Genomic DNA, 21,195 nt, shown 5'->3' with positions numbered 1-21,195 from the left:
TTGATAACTATACAATTTTATATGATATTTATTAATTTTGTACAATTTGATTTAATACATTTAACTAAAAGAAATAGATAAAAAAATTATCTAAGATTCTAATTTTAAATATATACATATATATTCTTAAATATAATTTAAAATAAAAAATATTTTCTCTTAATTTTATGCTTAATTAAATTATATTTATATTAATTATTAGTCAAAATAATAAAATATATAATATTAATAAATTGCATTTTAAATATAATTTAACTTTTTAAAAATTATAACTGTATATAGTGCAGGAAAACACCTAGCACTGTGTATATATATAACATGAGAAGAAAGATCAGACTTACAAAATACGTGAAAAACGTCCACAATAGACTAATATTCATCCATCAAAATTTGATTATTCGCAGGAGGTCTGGACACTATGCAGAATCTTCAAACGAGTCACACATAAGAGAAACCCAACGACCACACAACCAAACCGTAAACCAGTTATCACCTTAACCGATTCATGTTCTAAGTCGAGCAGCTTAGACTCCGATAACACCAGTCACCGAGTAGTAGATTCCTTGTCCCACAAGCTACACGAGACACAGACGGAGAATCCTTATTGGAACCAACTTACTACGGTTGGTTTCAATCAGCCGACATATACTTGTAACGATAACAACTTCATGAGTTTCTTGAACATCGACGGTGGAGATTTTATTGGAGACTCAGCAAGTTGGGATGAACTTAGGTCTGTTATAGATGGAAACACCAAACACTAATACTAATTTTCTCTTTTTTTTTTGAGCTTTGTATAAAGAATAAAGCAAACTCATTGCTTTTGTTTTGTAAGATAATAATATATGTATAACACTACTCAAGTATCTTGCTGCTGACCACCAGACCAGTGCACCACTATTGTGTCTATAGTAATGGTACGCTGTTACTTCTTAGTCTTGACTTGATGTTATTGTAGCTATTATGTAATTTGGCAGCGTAATTTCATGTTTAAAATATTATTACTGATCTCTCTCTCTCTGTTAAGGAAGATACTTGTTATGAATCATCTGTTGAGAAGTAGGTTGCCAGAGTTTTTGTTGGCAAAGTAATTTGTTAATTATTAATCACAATTTTGATGACTACTTAACCATCTCCTACTCTTCACAGTCATTCTTTTTGTGTCTCTACCATATTATAATTCACCATAATCTACTTACTTAACACCCATAAACTCCTCACATAATCTCAGTTGAAATCTATAACATTTTTGCTAACAATGGCTGGAGGTACAGCTTTGACTCCAACCTCTGTAGGATCTAAGTCACTACTTCCATTGAGGAACCAAGAAACAGCAGAGAAATTCAACAACAACAACAACAACAACAACAACAACAACAACAACAACAACAACAACAACCTGAAAGCATTACCCAAAGCCGTCCAGCCGGTTTCATCAATTGAAGGAGGGATGGTTAAGAGGCCAAGAGGTAGACCAGCTGGCTCCAAGAACAAACCAAAACCACCAATCATTGTGACTCAGGACAGTCCAAACTCCCTCAGAGCTCATGCCGTTGAGATCAGCTCAGGTAATGACATCTGTGAGGCTTTATCAGATTTTGCAAGAAGGAAACAGAGAGGACTCTGCATACTCAGTGCCAATGGTTGCGTCACTAACGTGACACTAAGGCAGCCAGCTTCATCAGGAGCTATTGTGACATTACACGGACGTTTCGAGATCCTCTCATTGCTAGGATCAGTCTTGCCTCCACCAGCACCGCTTGGGATCACTGGTTTCACCATTTACTTAGCCGGGCATCAAGGACAGGTTGTTGGTGGAGGAGTGGTTGGTGGGCTAATAGCATCTGGTCCTGTTGTTATCATGGCTGCATCCTTCATGAACGCTGTGTTTGATCGTCTTCCGCTGGATGATGATGAAGCTGCTTCCATGCAGCAGAACCAGCAGTACTACCAGAACGGAAGAGCCCGTCCTTTAGATGGCATTCATGGATTACCTCAAAACCTGCTCACTAATGGGAACTCAGGTTCTGATATATACCATTGGGGGCCTACGCAGCGTGTCATGTCCAAGCCTTAGTATTGTTAATGAAATTAGAGGGAGAACCATAAGTTAACTGAAACTAATCTTCCTCTCCTCTGTAGTTTGTGTACCTGCAACATTACAAAGAAGAAACTAAAACAAAGATAAGTAATTGTTGATAAATTTAAGCAGCATCCTCTAGTTTAATACAAAGAAATATTACTGTGTTTTTATTCTTGATCCCAAGTGAATGTTCTCTACTGAAAAGAAGACATAGCAGAAAGTGATTTTGCCAATTTGTCATTGACATCAAGATTCAAGATGATGAACAAGACAATCAAACACGTGTGCTTGTCTTCCCCAAACCTTGTCATTTCTCATACTCAAAAGTGGAGAGGGTTATAGTTTTTTTTTTTTTTATGAACTTTTAACAGTTCATTCCATTGCAAAACAAAGATCAATGAACAATAAGTCAAGAACAGCATACGAGGTTTCAACAATCTGTCTCTCTGCAAAAGTGATATGATTATTTCATAAATTGATAATCTAGGTAACATCTCTTAAGAGTACAACACCAAGGCGAAACCACCAAGACCAGCAAGGTATTTGTTTCAAATCTGCAGCGCATCAGCAATGGATCCTGCGAGGCTCAAGACTTCAAAAGGTGCCTTGTTTCCTATGGACTTAACCGTCTGTGGACAAGAATCCGTGATCCAGAAGTATGCAAACGCTTCCTCTGATCCTAAAAGCAAGAAAAAAAAAAATATAGACTTCAGTTTAAGATTACAAGAAGATATATGAACAACTGAGAAAGTAGTCACAGGTACATACCATTGTTCTTGTGAGTGAAACGCTCCCAGGAGCTCTTTGGGAAGACACCGTGAGTTACATAAGCACTCACCTTCGCAGCTCCATGAGCTGCCAATACTTTCTGTGTGAAAACAAAAAGTGAATTTCAAGCTCACTCTTCCGATGCAAAATGCAGGGGGAGATTGTTAGTTTCAAGAGGCTACCTGGCATTCAATGAGTGTACCACCAGATTGCACAAGATCATCAACGATGACAACGTGGCAACCAGCGGGGTTCCCTTCCTTCAGCCTGACTATTCTCTTATCACCTTCACGAACCTTTGTGCAAACCACCTGTATTATGATTCAAGTGTTATCAGGCTCCCAAAGTTGTAAAAGTAAAGACTAAACCATCAGCTTAAACCGCTACAAACCGTGGGATACTGGTCCAACAGCTTGTGGAAACGCTTCCAGGCTCCATCATCCGGAAATGCAACTATGATCTGCAGTGCAACCACAAAGGAATCAAATCTAAGCCCCAAGGGAATGAAAAACAGGAACATGCATACTGTGAACCAACCTTGTCAGTTTCAGGAAGTTGCTGAAGACGTTTGGTCAACAATGGGATACCAGTCTCAAACAAAGGAAGAACCTGATCAGCAAAGTAGAACCTTTCCTGCACAAAAAAAAAACACAAGAAACATACTTAGAAGAAAGCAATTAATCAAAAAGGAATAAAACAACAAATAAAAAAACAACACCTGTAGGGCGTGGATGTCATAGATGACTACACTAGTGGGACCACCACGCGAAATGGGGATGTTAGAGACAATCCTAGCCATGGTGAAAGCAGTAGCTACATCTCCTTCCTCTTCCATTCTCTCAAAGGAGCCAGTGGGGAAGAAAGGCAACACCAACGTGAAGGACGCAACAAACAAGCGAGGGAGCAAGTAAATGACAGAGATCTGCTCAAAGATGACCGCGGGAGAGCTGAACGAAGCAAGGAAAGCAACGTGCTGTCCTCTGATCTCATGTGCGTTGTTAATAAACAGATTTGGGAACCCATCAGCAAAACTCCTGAAAAAGCAAAAACATAAACCAATGAACAAATCACAGTAGCAAGAGCCAAAGATGAGGGCTTTTTAGATACATAAGACTCAAGCCAAGTTTCATAATAAAGTTATGATTTTTACTTAACAAAGTCACAGAAAGACATGAACTGGGGGGTAAAGGTGGAAACTTTTACCTCCAGTTGATGGATTGGAGAGCGATGTGATCAGATTCAGAGGCGATGTTGCGAGCTAGTTCTTCACACTCTAGGCAGTAAAAGAGATGGACTTTTTTCTTCTGTAGTTCAGACACGATAGCGTCTTTACAAATCTGGTTCTTCTCCATTGTGTTGTTGTTGTTGTTGTTGGCTGCGTTCTCAGACATTGACGCCGTTGAAGACTCTTGAGTGTCGGAATCAGATTACACACAAAAAGAGGGTTTAAAGGTTTTTATTATTCCAATTTTGATTCCTTTTTACACCTTTTTTTTTTTTATCTTTAGAGATTTTTAATTACTTTTCGCAAATTATGTTGGGATGGTGAAAGCCCATGTCCAACTCTATTTATCCTATTAGTACGATATTGTCCACTTTGGGCCTTAATGGCAAGCCCGTATGGATTTACTTTTGGTTTCCATCTCAAAAGGCCTCGTACTAATTAGAGTTGGACTTCTCTTTATATATTAGACACTTCTTGTCCAATTCTCCAATGTGGGACTTAGTTTGATATCTCACAAATTATATCCAGATATCAGGTGATACGTATATTTCCTTAGTTGTGTTCAAAAAAAAAAAACGAATATTTCCTTAAAACGACGTCGTTGGCAGACTCGTCTCCTCCCACCTAACCATCAAATTAACTTCTTTCTATTAGAGATGAGTTTAATCTGATCACTTACTCTCCATGACTTGCATCGGAAGTTACAGATACCCTCTCTACTTTTACTAAGGATAGTTATGGAGAAACCTTCTGAGATCTCGTAATTTGCCCACATGGAGGTTGCTTCAACGAGAATCACAGAGAAAATCCGTACAAGATAGGTATCTGATGCCGAGCCTTTGGTGGCGGGTTTGGCTAGGGAAGGTTGAAGAAGAGTCTGATACGCCAGTGAAGATATGAAGACAGAGATAGAGACGTGTAAACGGTTTTGTAACGGTAACTAACTGAGAGAGACTTATAACGAGATTGTTGTAACGAAACAACTAAACACTGATCATGTCTTTCACATGGACACAAGGATGTACACGCAAGAGGATGGTACATATATATACATTACTGACAAATAGAAGTTTCCCAAATAAAGTTATATAATAACGTAATAATGTACTAAAAGGGATGTTTTTTCTTTTTTTTTTTTTTTTTTGGTGTGAAGTAATCCCTAAAAACCTGCTACTCTGTTGCGTGGAAGATACAAGCCTTGATACTGTACATATGTTTCTTCCATCTCAGCACCCGATCTGTACACTTACCTTTGATGGTGAGTTAGAGTTCCCTGCTTACTGGCTTGGGATTTGAGAAGACTCTTCTGCAATGTTCTTCCTCGGATTCTCGATAACGTCCATTGTGTAAGACCAATCTGAATCAGGCGCTGTTATGTTCCAAATGCTTGAAAAAAGTTGGTCCTGTATGGTCCATAAACAAGGTCAAATACTATATTCGAACAGATGCATATGCATTTGGAAGGCAACCAAAAATATATAGATTAAATTAGACTACCTGATTCTTGGAGTCTTGACTCTCATCATTGTGGTGGGAGACTTCTTGAAACAATTGCTTTTCTTCTTTCATAGTACTTAGATTCTGCATGTATGAAGCAAGAGCAGACTTTCCTTGAATCTCTGCATATGCCAATGAAGCAACTTTCCCACTGTTGAATTTCTCCCATATCTTACCATTGAAGGTCTGCAGAAACAGGCATTGATAAGCATGCAGAAACACAATACGAAACCCAACTAACATATCAGGTAAGAGTGGTGAAGAGAATAAGGTAAAAGAACCTGTTGGAAGGGAACAATGTGCAATGGAGAGACCATGTTGACAAAAGCGTGACCAATGTTGCACTTATTCTGTATCCAGAAGAAATGTAAATCGTCAGTAAGTTCTCAGGTCGGTCATACAAGAGCATCATGAGTTCAGTGTATTAGTACCTTAAAGTCTATAGGTAAGCACAGAAAGTCATAGTCTCCCTTGTGCTTCTCGTCAATTTCAGCCACCAGCATCTTGTAAGTATACCTTACAAAACAAAGCATTTGAGAGTTAAAACATTACCCAATGATCTTTATATTGAGATTGAGATCAACAAAAACGCTTACTTGTTTGGGATGTTTTTGATGATTAATGTAGTCCGAATATCATCTCCAGTAGCAATTCTGTCCAAGTCAATATGATATTGACCACCACCATCTATGTGTTGGATCCTACCTTGCTCAGCAAAGGGTTCATGTTTTACTGATTCTAATCTTCTACTCCCGCCGAAAGGAACTGACATGCCAAAGCCAGTGAAGTCCTGTTTATTCTGGTTTCCCTGAAGACCAACACCAAGGTTCGCTTTTCCAAGAGCACTGGCATAGGTTTTGTTAACTCCCATATCGCCAAACCCAAAGGGTATCAGAGAGGATGTCTCTGGTGAACCAGTGTAGCTATTAAAATGAGTGCTTGAAGGAGCAGAACCCACATGATGCTGGTACTTCCCAAGCAATGAACCTTGCCTTTCAGCAAATGGAAAACCATGCCTAACAACAAAAGGCCGTTCAGTTGGTGGTGACGATGAGGACGAGGCACCAGTGTAAACAGGATAATTCATATGCTGAGGAGGACTTCCCCAGCGAAAGCGGTTATCAGATGAAGTCCCGAATCCAGAGGAGTGTGGAGCTATAAACCTCATGGAGTTAGAAATACCCCCTCCTATATGCTCAGGCAACGAGTGAGGTTGCCCATAGGGAACGCTGTGCATCAAACCCTTGTTCAGAATAGTTTGGTTTGGATGATTCAACAGCCCTTGGTCGTTACTGACTGGTGAAAAGCCATGGAAGCTAGAGGTCTGACCAGGGAGAACTGAAGCCAAACCAGGCATGTTATCTCGGTTAAATGGCCTGATGATTCCTAGACCGTGTGGCCTCGGAAAGGCATGAGTAGGAGATCCCTTTAAGGGGCTGCCAATGGGCGGCCAGTTACCTGGTGGAGAATTGGCAACCTGTGAAGCTAAGAAACTTGCAACTTCGTGTCTCTCCAAATCTTGACTTGTTGAAGGGACCAAGCTGCATGCAAATAGTTTCAGTTCACTGTGACTATACGCGAGATAACTCAATTATAATAAAACATACAAAGTTCAAGGGAACTCACACTCGACGAGCACCTCCAGGACGGCTAAGTTCTAACTTTATACACTTTCCACCTATCTCACTTCTGTTCAGTGCTTTTAGAGCTGACTCTGCATCTCTAACATCATAGTACTCAATGAACCTGTGGAATCGCCTGTTTGGAGTTTCTCTAATCTGCAAATAGAAGCCGAGAATTAACATAGCATAAGACAATTGCATAGCGTATGGCACATTTGAAGGCACCAGTCAACAACCTCTCTTATTTCACCATAGGCACCAACAGCTTAAGGAGCTCATCATTTGATACTGTTGAGTCCACATTAAAAATCACAAGAGTCCCTTGATTCATATCCTTCTCTGATGGATTTTCCTATCATGTGGCAGTAAACTGATGATTACAAAAGTGCTTAAAGAAAGCTGAAACTTTAAATCCACAACATATATCTCTCTCAGAGCTCATACTTTAGGAATGGAGAAATGAATGTCCAGTGTCCTTTTTCTTAAGAGAGTGTTCTGTAGTGCACGCATTGCAGCATGAGCAGCTCGGATATCATAGTAGGATATCATTACAAAACCCCTGCTTTTGCATGCAGTGTACAAACTCCTTATCTCCCCAAACGGCTGGTGAAAACATTAAAAGTATAATAGGATAAGGCTGAGGGACAATGTAAACAAAATTTACTGAAACAGAGAGTGTTCATTACCTCAAAGAGAGCGGTTAACTCTGAATCATCGATGCTGCTGTTGATATTCCTCACAAATAACGTCCTTGAAGGATGTTCACCGTTCGGATGCTCTACCGAAACTCTGCCAGATGCATTGGGGCGCTTACGAGGAACAAATGCATTTGCAGCACCGCGACCAGATGCATCAACAGCATGATTATCTTGGGATTCAGCATCCAGTTCCATACCCCCTCCAGTGCAAAAGACATCGAGATCATCGAGTTCATCAGGCAGGCCGCTGAAGTTAAGCTCATCAATGAGGCCAGGAAGGAGCTCATTCTCATCTTCAGGAAGCAAGATCTCTAAAGAATGAGGTTCAACGTCTTCCAAAGAATCCTTCTCTGAGTTTCCTATGACGAGTTTGTTCAGATTGGGTGAGTTATCATCAAGTGAGAGCCAGCTATCTGAATCAGTCATATTCACTGCAGAGTTTTGTCAAAACAGCAGAAATACATTAGCAACAGTCTTCAAGTTTAAGTCAAGAGTTAAAACTGATCATTAAAAGAAGCTAGAACATACGCTTTTCATGAAAAACTGTAGGCAATGAGCTTGAGAACATGCTCAGATCACTTGCAGAATGATATCCACTGCCTCCATTAAAAGCTTCAGATGATCTTCTCACCAAAGATGGCATGTCTACATCAAATGATTAGATATCAAACAAACAAAAATCTAAGAAAAAGCCAAAAAAAGGTAGAAAGTATCTTTTGTACCAGCAGATAGTGATTCCTTGGGTTCTAACTCCATCTTTTTGGCCTCACCAACTGCAAGACAAAACAAAAAAAATAAACTGTAAATTCCTGAAGACCAATAGCTCTCAACTACACAGACATTAAAACAATCAACAAGACAGGATCGAATGTACCAAACAGAAAGACAATAAGGAAACCATGAACAGTTGGTCAACTCGGTGAAATACAACTTAAAATTTTTTAATCCAGACAACTTCTGCTGCTTGCGGCGACAAAACATGATCAAAGACAGAATCTTGGCAATAAACTCGAACTCAAAGCTTAAAACTTTGCAATAATTCCAGAAACAAAAAAAAACAGAACAATCACAATCACAACCAACTACATGAACCGTAAAGCAATCAAACACCACAAGAATACAATTTATATAAAAAATAACAGAAATCAACCACGGATTGATTTGTCAACTTAGTTAGTAGTACCTGCGATGGAGGAAACCATGAACAGCAAAACAAAAGAAGAAAGCTTTTGATCAAAAAGAGGAGGAGAAGGAGAGAGAGAGAGAGATATATGTTTCTGTTCCGTAGAAGAAGAGTAATTTCTTGCTTACACTCTTCCTCCTCCGTTGCCGGGAAATTACACAAAAAGCAGAGCGTGAGAGAATGAAAAGAAAGAAAAAAAACCGAATTTTATTTATTTTTATTTGCTCATGGAGAAAACAGAGAGACAAACAAAATGGGTGTTTTGTGTAGTAATAACAATTATGAGTACTAAATAGTAATTTTACTTATTTAGCTAGAGTCTACAATTTTTTGAATATCGTTTTTTTATTTATTATGTTTCTCGGTGTTAGGCCAAGTGTGCAACCGTTGACACGAACATAAACCAGCTCGATGCCAATCTGATCATTTCCTCTCTTTTTCTAAGACAAAACTATTACAAACAATTCTATAAGGTGTAGATGTGTTGACATCTGATGTGTTAATACTCATTACACAAATATATATATATATATATATATATATATATATATATATATATGTTGTAAACCAGATGGTTTATGAATTGCTCATAACCAGATGGTTCAACAGATCGAGGTTACATTTAACCAAGATTGTACTAAACCGAGATTGTACCAAACCGAGATTTGTTAAACCAACCATGTGTTAGTGGATTGCCTTGTTTCTCCTTGTATTGTTAAGTGGCGATTTCTTAACTTAAGTTAAGAAAGTCCCACATTGCTTAACTTTGTAATAGGAGGCCAAACTACAACCTATATAAGGAGAGCCTTGTTTGCTTATGAATAATATCTCATTCTTTCACAAACAAAGCATTCGATCTCTCTCTCTCTCTCTGGTTTGATTAGTTCTTAAGCAAGAACACTAGGATTAGAGCACGTTATCAGCACGATCTTGCTCAAGATCAACCAACTCGGAGATCTTCATAAACCCTAGCCGCCGCCAACCACTTCTCTCTCTAAGATCTTTTACATTCAATTGTTTCTTAGATCTTAAACTAATCATACTTTGAATCCTTTATTTGTTTGATTGATTAGAAAGGAACCAATGAGAAAAATCGGCAAAGTAAAAGGTTAGATCTCAAAACCCTAATCTTACTTGCAGCTCAAGTTTATTTCGGTTTCATTCTTTTTATGTTTGAATCCGATTTTTTTAAAAGGTTTATGATTTTATTAAAGTTGATCTAGTTCTTGTTTAAAAACATATAAATCGATTTTATAAAATCTTATAAACTCTATTAGATCATATTTGATCAGATCCGAAATTCTAAACCTAAACCCTAAAATTTCGGATCTCAAAACCCTAAAATCCCTCATAACTTTAGTTTTGTATTAGACAACAAGCGATACCCCTTTTAAGGATGACACGCTATATGTCTAAATCAAAACATAAATCTATGTTTAACCAAAACTTAAAATCTGATTTAAATCTTTAAAATCTAATCCTTAAAGTTAATATCAGATTAAAAGAAATTTAAATCATAAGAAAATTTTAAGCATGTGATAACATGACTTTCATTTTGTATAAGACAACAAGTAATACCCCTTATTAAAGGATGATACGCTATATGTCTAAAACAAAATTAGTCTTATGTTTCCACATTCTTTGATCAATGATCCACACTATTGTGTGGTTAGATCTTGATTTTTCTTTAGTCAATGATCCATACCACTTAGTATGGCTAGACAATAAGGTCAATGATAGACCATGGTCGATGATGTGTACCTTCCGGTACGACTAGACCACAGGCCATATTGGTCGATGAAGTACCTTCCGGTACAACTAGCCCACAGGCCGCATGAGTCGATGAAGTGTACCTAAAGTACGACTAAGACCATGCTCTCATCCATCTTATTTTAATGCAAGTTGATGGATGAATTATAAGAAAATAAAATTTTTCTAAAGACCTAAACACTCTGATCTTTGTTTCAGATGGCCAAAATCGCAAATTTGGATTTTGCACTTCTAACTGTGAGGGGTGACAATTACCTACAATGGGCACTAGATGTCGAGATTTCTCTTGGAGCCAAAGGCCTAGAGTATTGTATTATTCCTCAGAACAAAGCTACTAAGAAAGAGAATTCTAAGACCCTCATGCTCATCCGTCACCACATTGAGGAGAGCTTAAAAGCTCAGTACCTCACAGTAAGTGATCCATACGAGTTATGGAAAGAGCTTCAGATGAGATATGATCACCAGAAGACCTTGATTCTTCCGGGTGCCACCTATGAGTGGCTTCATCTCAGGATTCAAGACTTTAAGTCTGTGAATGAGTACAACTCAGCCATGTTTAAGATAGTCTCAAAACTGAGGCTATGCGGCGAGACTGTAACTGATAAGCAGTTGTTGGAAAAGACTTTCCAGACAATGTCCTCAAGCAATATGTTGCTTTAGCAACAATACAGACAGAAAGGTTTTAAGACCTATAGTGAGCTCATCTCATGTCTATTGCTTGCAGAACAGAACAACGAGCTGCTCTTGAAGAACAGTGAGCTTAGAACACCTGGATCTAAGCATGTCCCTGAGGCAAATCATACCTCAAATGAGCCTAATGATGGTGCTGAAGCCAACCATGTCCAATATGACCCTAAGGGCCGCGGATCCTCATATGGAAGAGGACGTGGCCGTAGAGGTCATGGGCGAGGACGTGGACAAGGTGGCAACAGCAAAGGGCGTAACACCCCTTATGACCGTCCAAACCAGTCCAATAATGGACAAGGTAAAGGCAGAGGCAATGGGACTTCTTCAAAGCCACAGAATCCTGCAAGCTCACCTTGCCATAGATGCGGAATGATGAATCATTGGGCAAAGAATTGCCGCACAGCCAAGCATCTGGTCGACCTCTATCAAGAGAGTCTTAAGGGCAAGAATCCGGAAGCACACATGGTGTACAAGGATGGTGAGGACGATTTTGATCATGACAAGGATGACCTCATGGACTTTGAGACTTCAGACATACTCACTATGCTGAATGATGATCCAGTCGAATAATGTGATGCATCAAACGATTTGTGTTTGAATGCTTTTGGTGTTTTTTAGGCTTTGAGAATTTTTTAAGTGCTTTTGCATTCTATGTTTTATTTTAAGAATAAACTATGTTTACTTTCATTTTCAATAATAATATGAATGATTCATTTTTATTGTCTAGAATGAAAGGAAATATGGACACACTTGTGATTGATAGTGGAACAAGCCACATGATTCTTAAGGATAAGAAATTCTTTGTTAATCTACCATTGAAAGATGCCAATGTGAGCACAATAGCTGGTGTATCATCACTAATCAAAGGCCACAGCCAAGCTTATGTCTTGTTACCAAATGGGACACATCTAGAAATAGATGAAGCATTGTATTCTCCAAACTCTAAAAGAAGCCTGTTGAGCTTTAAAGACATTCGCAAGAATGGTCTTCATATTCAAACGAGTGGAGAAGGAGCCAAAGAGTTCTTAAACATCTTTGAGCTCGACCAAGACCATAAGAAGGTCTTGGAAGTGATACCAGCTGTATCCACTGGTCTTTACCATGCTCAGATCAGTGCGGTCGAAGCCAATGCTATAACAATAAGCAAAGAGTTCAAGGAGAACTTTGCCTTGTGGCACGACCGGCTAGGACATCCAGGAACATCTATGATGCGTAGACTTATTCTAAACTCTAATGGTCATAACCTTAAAGGTAGACGAGTTGTTCCTAAGATCCATACATGTGTACCTTGTGCACAAGGAAAACTCCAAGTCCGACCATCACCAGCCAAAGTGACAAAGGAAACCATAGGTTTTCTGGAAAGGATACAAGGTGACATATGTGGACCAATACACCCACCTAGTGGGAAGTTTAGGTACTTCATGGTACTAGTTGATGCATCCACAAGATGGTCCCATGTGTGTTTATTATCCACACGAAATCTAGCCTTAGCTAGACTACTTGCTCAAATCATCAGATTGAAAGCACACTTTCCAGACTTTTCTTTGAAGACTATACGTCTTGATAATGCTGGTGAATTCACTTCCCAAGCCTTTTATGAGTATTGTATGTCCATGGGGATGACAGTTGAACACTCTGTGGCACATGTCCATACACAGAACGGCCTAGCCGAGTCCTTTATCAAAAGGATTCAGATGATTGCTAGACCTTTACTCATGAAAAGTAATCTTCCAGTCACAGCTTGGGGACATGCAGTATTGCATGCTGCGGAATTAATACGCATCAGACCATCTAGTGAGCATAGATATTTACCATCCCAACTCCTCATGGGTCGAGAGCCAGACATCTCCCATCTTAAGACTTTTGGATGTGCTGTTTATTATCCAATAGCTCCACCACAAAGAACAAAGATGGGAGCTCAGAGAAGGATGGGAATATATGTTGGATATGATTATCCCTCAATTATAAAATACCTCGAGCCAACCACGGGTGATTTATTTAAGGCCAGGTATGCAGATTGCCACTTTGTGGAATCTGAGTATCCAACATTGGGAAGAAATAATAGCAAGCTGGTAAAAGAAATTACATGGAATCATACATCCCAAGCATGGCAAGATCCTCGAACTCAAGTCTGTGATCTTGAAGTTCAGAAGATTATACATCTTCAAGAGCTAGCTAATAAATTGCCAGATTCCTTTGCTGACCCAAATAGAATGACCAAGTCATATATACCAGCTGCTAATGCACCAATAAGAATTGATGTCCACAAGGGACAAAATCAAGTTGCTACAGAGTCTAAGACACGCCTGAAACGTGGTAGACCAATTGGTTCCAAAGATAAGAATCCTCGCATAAGTAAGAAAGGTGCTAAACAGACCGTGGGCGAGGGGGTGAAGGAGCTGGTCGATGTGGTCGATCCGTCCGACCAAAAGGACCGGGACATGGACGAACCAACGTCCGGACATGGGCCGGGCGTACCAGCATCCTCAGACATGAACATTGGCACGGTTGCTAAGGGGCCTAATGAGATTTGGGACGCCAAAACTCAGGGTTCTGAACCACCTGACAATGAAGAGATCTCTATAAACTATGTCATGTCTGGAAAACAATAGAACAGAAAACATGTCGACATGGATGATTTATTTGCATATCATGTAGCGCTTGAGATCATTGAAAATGATGAGGATCTAGAACCCACGTCCATTTATGAATGCATGCAAAGAAAAGATTGGCTTAAGTGGAAAGAAGCCATAAACGTGGAGTTAAACTCTTTCAAGAAGAGAGGTGTTTTTGGACCAATACTCCTAACACCACACAATCTAAAACCAGTGGGTTACAAATGGGTCTTTGTGAGAAAGAGAAATGAGAATGGTGAAGTCGTGAGGTATAAGGCCCGACTTGTTGTACAAGGATTCTCACAGAGACCAGGAATCGATTATGAGGAGACTTATTCTCCCGTGGTGGATGCAACAACATTCAGATTCCTTATAAGTCTGGCCATAAGAGAAAATCTTGATTTACGGTTAATGGATGTAGTAACCGCATATCTTTATGGACCACTGGACAATGACATATACATGACAGTACCAGATGGTATTGAAATACCTAAGGATGCTAAAGGTTCTCGAGAACAGCATTGCATCAAGCTTAACAAAGCTTTGTACGGATTGAAACAATCTGGTCGTATGTGGTACAACAGATTAAGTGAGTACTTACTGAAAGAAGGCTACAAGAATGATCAAGTAAGCCCATGTATATTCATTAAGAAATCCGGCCAAGGCTATGTGATCATAGCCGTATATGTTGATGATCTAAACATACTTGGAACGGCCAAAGAGATTTCCCAAACAGTTGAATATCTCAAGAAAGAATTTGAGATGAAAGATTTGGGAAAAACCAAGTTTTGCTTGGGACTACAGATTGAACATCTTAAGGATGAAATCCTTGTGCATCAAAAGACCTATACTGAAAAGATTCTTAAAAGGTTCAACATGGATAAGTGTCATCCACTTAGTAGTCCCATGGTTGTTAGATCCCTTGGTCTAGACACTGATCCGTTTAGACCTAAGGCCGAGGATGAAGAGGTCCTTGGTCCAGAGTATCCTTACCTCAGTGCCATTGGCGCCTTGATGTACTTGACTACACATACTAGGCCGGACATCTGTTTTGCTGTGAGCCTATTGTCCATATTCAGTTCATGTCCGACCATGAGGCATTGGAATGGGATCAAACACATTCTAAGATACCTACAAGGAACTAAGGATGTAGGTTTATTTTATGCTAACCAAAACAAAAAAGATTTGGTTGGTTTTGCTAATGCAGGTTACCAGTCCGATCCACACAGTGCTAAGTCCCAGACCGGCTATGTTTTCACATATAGAGGCACGGCCATTTCATGGAGATCATTCAAGCAGACCATATCAGCCACATCATCCAATCACTCGGAGATATTGGCGATCCATGAAACAAGCAGAGAGTGTGTCTGGCTGAGACTCATGACACACCATATTCGGACAACATGTGGAATCACGGATGGTAAAGACGAGCCGACTGTTCTTTATGAAGACAATGCGGCCTGCATAGCTCAGCTCAAAGATGGATACATCAAGGGTGACAAGACTAAGCACGTTCTCCCCAAATTCTTCTTCACCCACGATCTTCAGAAAGAAGGAGAGGTCAAGGTACTCCAAGTCAGATCAAGCGAGAACTCAGCCGACCTCTTCACTAAGGCATTACCAACATGCACGCTCAAGAAGCTTATGCAGCAGATTGGTATGCGATCACTGAGAGACCTTCAGTGATGTTCACTTCAGGGGGAGTAATGCGGCTGTACTCTTTTTCCTATCCATAGGTTCCCTTTTTACCACATTGGGTTTTGGGTTTACTATGGAAAGGTTTTAACGAGGCAGTATTCCAAACGCATTACAAGCCCTAAACGGTTATGGCATTCAGGGGGAGTGTTGTAAATCAGATGGTTTATGAATTGCTCATAACCAGATGGTTCAATAGATTGAGGTTACACTTAACCAAGATTGTACTAAACCGAGATTGTACTAAACCGAGATTGTACCAAACCGAGATTTGTTAAACCAACCATGTGTTAATGGATTGGGCCTTGTTTCTCCTTGTATTGTTAAGTGGCGATTTCTTAACTTAAGTTAAGAAATTCTCACATTGCTTAACTTTGTAATAGGAAGCCAAATTCCAACCTATATAAGGAGAGTCTTGTATGAATAATATCTCATTCTTTCACAAATAAAGCATTCAGTCTCTCTCTATGGTTCGATTAGTTCTTAAGCAAGAACACTAGGATTAGAGTAATATAATTTATTTCTTATAAGATAACATTTTAGTTTTACACAAATATCTGAATTTGATTTCAACGAATTCAGAATTTCAATATCTTGGTTAAATCAGACTTCATAAATATTTGAAATTAAACAGTATTAATAGTCTTAAGAGACAAGATTTGAGGAAATACGTGGTCGGTTCTAGATTAAAACCATGCCATGAATCCTTTATCTATTATTCAAGAAACATTATAATATTTGAGATATGCCACCTAAAATGATTTCTACATTTTTTTAAAATATATTTTTTTCTACATAAGCATATATTAAATTTTTAATTCAATTAGTTATTAATATATAAAATAACATTGTTCATTTATCATGAGAATTACACGTTCTTATGTATGTTTTGGTTTAGTTGATTTTTTTCTGGATTGTTTCATTTTTAGTCTTATTTAAAAAACAAAGTATTTCTTTTTTTTTTGAAATGCAAATTATTAAGAAGCACAAATGTAGAATGCAAAACCCACTCATAAGTTTTTTTCTTTTACAACATAGTTAAAATATAAAAAGACAGATACTAAACGATAATAGCAAATAAGCTCAAAAAGATATAAAAAACCAAATCTCAATGCCGAAGAAACGGCCCCTGAATCCCGCCGTTTGGCCAAACCCCGGGCCTCCGAAGAAGAAATGAGTGCCCCCATTCTCTTGTACGAAGATCTTTGATTTTGTAGCATTCTGGATTTGTTGTTATTGCCTTCAAGTTTTGGATTGATTGGAGACTGTTGTTGTCATAGACAACTTCCAAGTTGCGAAAATAGCCGCTTTTCCCGAAGCCTTCATCAGGGAAGTGGCCAGAACCCATCTGGGTCTTCGTGTCTCGGCTGAAACTCTGTGAGTTGATGATTTCGCCAGCCCATTCTATGGACTCTGCATGATCAGCTAAGGTCGTAAATAATTCCTCCGTCCAATATCCTACTAGTTCATTGTTTAAACTTAGCCACCAGTTTCCAGATTTTCTATCCTGTAATTTGTTTATCCACTAGAACAAAAATTAATAGATTCAGAATCTTTAAAATGATTATATTATATAATTTATAATATCTATACTATTAAAGTAAAATACCTAATAGGTTTTTGCCCCTGCTTTTTCAAGTTATTTACAGCCAAATGCCATTGTCATTTTTTTAATGAAAATCGTAAATAACCAGACCAATCAGAAACCTTTGATTATAGCCCGTTATAGCCCAACATACATATTAAGGCCCCGCTGCAGTCTACCCTTTTCGTTTTAAAATACACTGAGCAATGATTGTTCAGCCCATCAAATTCATCTTCATGATCAAGGTTCTATACCATGAAAACCCCATCAAATCATGTTTTCTTTTTCTCAAACCCTATACCCTGAAATGAAAATCAAAAATAATATGAATATAAAGTATTGATAAACTTATGTAGATGATTTTGTTGGTATAAAAACTCATCATTCATGGAATTGAGATAGAGACTACATACCAAAGTTATGATCAAGTATTATGAATATAACACTTGCATATACGTTATATTTTAATATTTCAAATTTCAAATATTAAAATATTAAAATAAATATATTTAATCACAAGTTTTTTTTTTGGTCATCAATATTTAATCACAAGTTACTATGGTCTATTTTATATTTTCTAAAACAATATATATTTAAAATCGATAATCTAAATTTACAGGTATTTTTAATGTATAGATTTGGATACCAAATCTATTATAACTATAATTTTTCAAATCATCCCTTATTTTTCGTTATCAATTTAAAAAGATTAACATACTCCTAAATCTCGGCAAGTATTAATAGTATAGATATTCCCTATATGATTTGCCAATTTAAAAGGTGGAAGATATTATTTACCTACAATCATGGTGCAAATAAATGTACAACCAATTTTAGAAAAAAATAAGATACGCCTGTAACTTAATCACTTGCAAAGGCTACATTCACAGTTCAAAAAATATATCTATAGTCTAGATTGCGTGTTACTTACTCATATAATATTACTGGTGACAAATTGGTAACTGCATTTAATACTATTAACTATAAAAATCTCGCAAAATATTTTGAGTACCCTACCAGTTTTCGAAATACCTAATCTATTCTTCCTACTACTTCTTCCTATTATAAATACTGACGACTCTTCCTACTCAAACTCATTCCATCAAACAAAAAATATGGCTTCTAAATCGAAAATCAACACATCGAATGCTGCTACTGAAGAAATCGCCGCCATCAGTGCCTTGAAGCCAAGGCACACCAATAAGATTGTTCATGTCAAGGTTCTACATTCGTGGGAACAAAACATTAATCAAGGGGGGAACTATGGAATTCGTCTTCACTGATGAGAATGTAAGCAATCCTAACTTTTTCAAGAATGTTTTGATTTGTTTACTTTTTTTTAAAGAAAATCTATCTATAATCTAGCTGTTTATTCCCCCAACAACCAGTTTCAGTCCGAAACCTAAGTTACTACAATTTTAAGCTTTTAAAATTGACTTACTTGGGTTTGTATTTATTTGCAGCCATGTCTTTGTCCCATGTCCTTCAAATATATAAAGCTTCTGTCTCTAAACCTTTAACTGCTAGACATGTACTACTTTTGGTATCACCATGATCTCCCTTTTCGTGATGGTAAATGTTTACTTATAACATATTTATCCGGATCCAAATTTATCTCTGCTGTCAAATGTAAAATTCAAACATATATTAATAAACTAATAATGCTATTTCTCTATGAAGTACGATTTATATTAATGTAAAAGAAGACAAAGAATCTGGAAAAAAACTTATCTTTTATTTTAAAATTATGTTTATCTTCATAGAAGAATGAAACCCAGAACTTCGTATTTGGAATATGAATATCTTCTCTGAAAGTTTATTATTCCTGAAAGCCAAAAAAAAAAAAAACTAACCCTTTTTAACAATACAACTTAATCTTACGTGCTCTTGCCACTGTTATTTGTCTTTTGTTTCTATATTTTTTTCAATCAATTTTAAAACCATTAGATTTTTATTAACTATTAGCTATGGATCAAAAAGAAATACATGAAAACAGATTTACCATTTTTTTGGTCTTTCAAATCTTCTTTGGACTATGTCAAACAGAGCTGAAACTGTGAAGTTCGTCAACCATCTCAAACTCATCGTGTCTTCCACGGATGCCTTCAGATTCAACATGCAAAACAAGTAAGATTTTTTTAAAACTCTTTATCTCTGTTACAAGAAAAAGTTAGAGAAAATCACCTAAATAGATCAGAAACAGAGAAGTCCTCTGTGGATCTATCGAGTTTGGATCATCATGAAGTTTTCCAGCAAATCTGAAAAACTCGATAGTTCTTTGATTTGCTACCGTCGATCTTAACCTCTTCAAGCAGACGCTTCCATCATTACCACCGGAAGTACGCCGCGGCCGTTCATATCATGAGTTTCACCATGGAAATCGTCTTCCGTTAAAGAACATCGAGACAGAAAATCTGTTCTTTCCTTTTTTTTGTTTTTTTTGTTTAAAACTGAATGGTCATCGACCACACAATTTTTTCGGTTCAGATGTTTTTACTTTGGGCTATTTGGACCGAGATTAGTATATGTTGTAATTCCATTTCTTATTTTTTTGTGAAATATGCAATTTGGGCCCATTTCAAATATTTAGTTTGTACTAACAAACATGATTAAAACATATGATTATCAGTTTTTACTTTTTTTTTAATCTATGTTAAGACATTCCTAAAATATCTTAATATTATAATGAAAAACGTAAATATTTATTCATAGCTTAGTATATTAATATTAACAAATTAAAATTGTATATAAAATAACTTTACAAAAAAGTCTCATCATAATAAAATTTATTTCATAGAAAATACCACTTTAAATCCTTTCACAACATCAATCCAAATTTTTGAACATCATAATTTACTAATAAAATAATAATAAAAAAAGACGATAATTTTTGTTCAAAAAATCATAAAGATGCTAATTTTATGTTTGCTAAAAAAATTATAAAAAATTACATTTCTCAATTAATTTCAAAATTTTATTTTACGAAAGTAGGAAAGAAACAAACCCGCTCTTTTTAAATCCTTCTCAAATGTATTAAAAGAATTAAGTCTCTGAATAATAGATTTTAAATATCTTAAAAACATTAAACGAATTAAAGCTCTGAAAAAACAAATGTATTTTAAAGAATTTAAAAGTCTCTGAAAAAATAGATTTTATAATATTTATCTCTTTTAAATGAATTTTAAAAATAAAACAATCTCGCGCTTTGAAAACGCGGATCAAATTCTAGTAGTTTGATAAAGAAACTATATAGAACATCACTGAATACATAGTATGATAAGCGATCAGATACTAGCCTTCCATATGTGGACGGTAAATCTCAAATTGGCTACTTCCGAAAGAGGAAACCGGAGAAATAGCCTCCAATAACGATATTGCCACTGGTTTGTATAAAACCAGGGCATCGAACGTTATAGCATCCAGTTTTGTAAGCACTATTCTGGAAAATATTTTAATTATCTATTAGCATGAAAAACTAATTCAAAATCAAGTTATCGTTGTTTATTAATATCTACATATAACCTATTTTTTATTTAGTGTAAATATTAATAAAAGTAGTATACTGGTTTAAAATTTAAGAGCGTGATTGACTTTTTTAGCAACAGAGCGTGATTGAGAGTGGTAAAAATCAATCTCGTGTTTGTAATTTAAATATAAGATTGTATTTCGAATTTAGGTATAGGTCGATGTAAATATTATTTTCTGTCAATGATTTGCGTAACTAAATATGGTTTCTTTTAACTTTTACTGATAACTATAGTTATATA

The 21,195-nt window shown here is 37.0% G+C and overlaps 4 protein-coding genes and 2 long non-coding RNA genes across 6 annotated transcripts; 2 read left to right on the top strand and 4 right to left on the bottom strand.

Annotated features, from left to right (window-relative positions):
• Positions 1-279: 279 nt before the first annotated feature.
• LOC130504416 (AT-hook motif nuclear-localized protein 16-like) lies at positions 280-2,251 on the top strand. The gene has a single exon (XM_056999037.1). The coding sequence runs from the start codon at positions 1,259-1,261 to the stop codon at positions 2,075-2,077; it is 819 nt and encodes a 272-aa protein (XP_056855017.1). The 5' UTR covers positions 280-1,258; the 3' UTR covers positions 2,078-2,251.
• Positions 2,252-2,415: 164 nt separating this feature from the next.
• Positions 2,416-4,304, bottom strand: LOC108844077 (ribose-phosphate pyrophosphokinase 4). Its single transcript, XM_018617279.2, has 7 exons — positions 4,055-4,304; positions 3,570-3,885; positions 3,389-3,484; positions 3,243-3,311; positions 3,034-3,162; positions 2,852-2,951; positions 2,416-2,762 (listed from the first exon to the last, which is right to left on the bottom strand). The coding sequence occupies exons 1-7, from the start codon at positions 4,240-4,242 to the stop codon at positions 2,632-2,634; spliced, it is 1,029 nt and encodes a 342-aa protein (XP_018472781.1). The 5' UTR covers positions 4,243-4,304; the 3' UTR covers positions 2,416-2,631.
• A 695-nt stretch (positions 4,305-4,999) lies between these two features.
• Positions 5,000-9,317, bottom strand: LOC130504415 (protein MEI2-like 2). The gene is given in 13 exon segments (XM_056999036.1): positions 5,000-5,479; positions 5,574-5,759; positions 5,855-5,923; positions 6,005-6,089; positions 6,170-7,114; positions 7,200-7,351; positions 7,432-7,457; positions 7,460-7,547; positions 7,640-7,798; positions 7,882-8,324; positions 8,422-8,538; positions 8,616-8,666; positions 9,077-9,317. Coding segments are annotated over 13 exon segments (2,466 nt in total). The 5' UTR covers positions 9,096-9,317; the 3' UTR covers positions 5,000-5,353.
• A 1,502-nt stretch (positions 9,318-10,819) lies between these two features.
• LOC108837840 (uncharacterized) lies at positions 10,820-12,103 on the top strand. The gene is made up of 3 exons (XM_018610852.2): positions 10,820-10,888; positions 11,045-11,489; positions 11,571-12,103. The coding sequence occupies exons 1-3, from the start codon at positions 10,820-10,822 to the stop codon at positions 12,101-12,103; spliced, it is 1,047 nt and encodes a 348-aa protein (XP_018466354.1).
• Positions 12,104-16,817: 4,714 nt separating this feature from the next.
• On the bottom strand, positions 16,818-19,063 carry LOC130504414 (uncharacterized). The gene is made up of 3 exons (XR_008941251.1): positions 18,870-19,063; positions 17,453-17,730; positions 16,818-17,368 (listed from the first exon to the last, which is right to left on the bottom strand). It is a non-coding gene; the product is annotated as an uncharacterized LOC130504414 (long non-coding RNA).
• A 2-nt stretch (positions 19,064-19,065) lies between these two features.
• On the bottom strand, positions 19,066-19,990 carry LOC130504413 (uncharacterized). Its single transcript, XR_008941250.1, has 3 exons — positions 19,613-19,990; positions 19,431-19,531; positions 19,066-19,253 (listed from the first exon to the last, which is right to left on the bottom strand). It is a non-coding gene; the product is annotated as an uncharacterized LOC130504413 (long non-coding RNA).
• Positions 19,991-21,195: the final 1,205 nt, after the last annotated feature.

This window comes from Raphanus sativus, unplaced genomic scaffold (assembly GCF_000801105.2).
Source record: "Raphanus sativus cultivar WK10039 unplaced genomic scaffold, ASM80110v3 Scaffold1560, whole genome shotgun sequence".
NCBI lineage: Eukaryota > Viridiplantae > Streptophyta > Magnoliopsida > Brassicales > Brassicaceae > Raphanus > Raphanus sativus.
The sequence above is the reverse complement of the archived record's forward strand: the minus strand, read 5'-3'. Positions and strand labels throughout refer to the sequence as shown.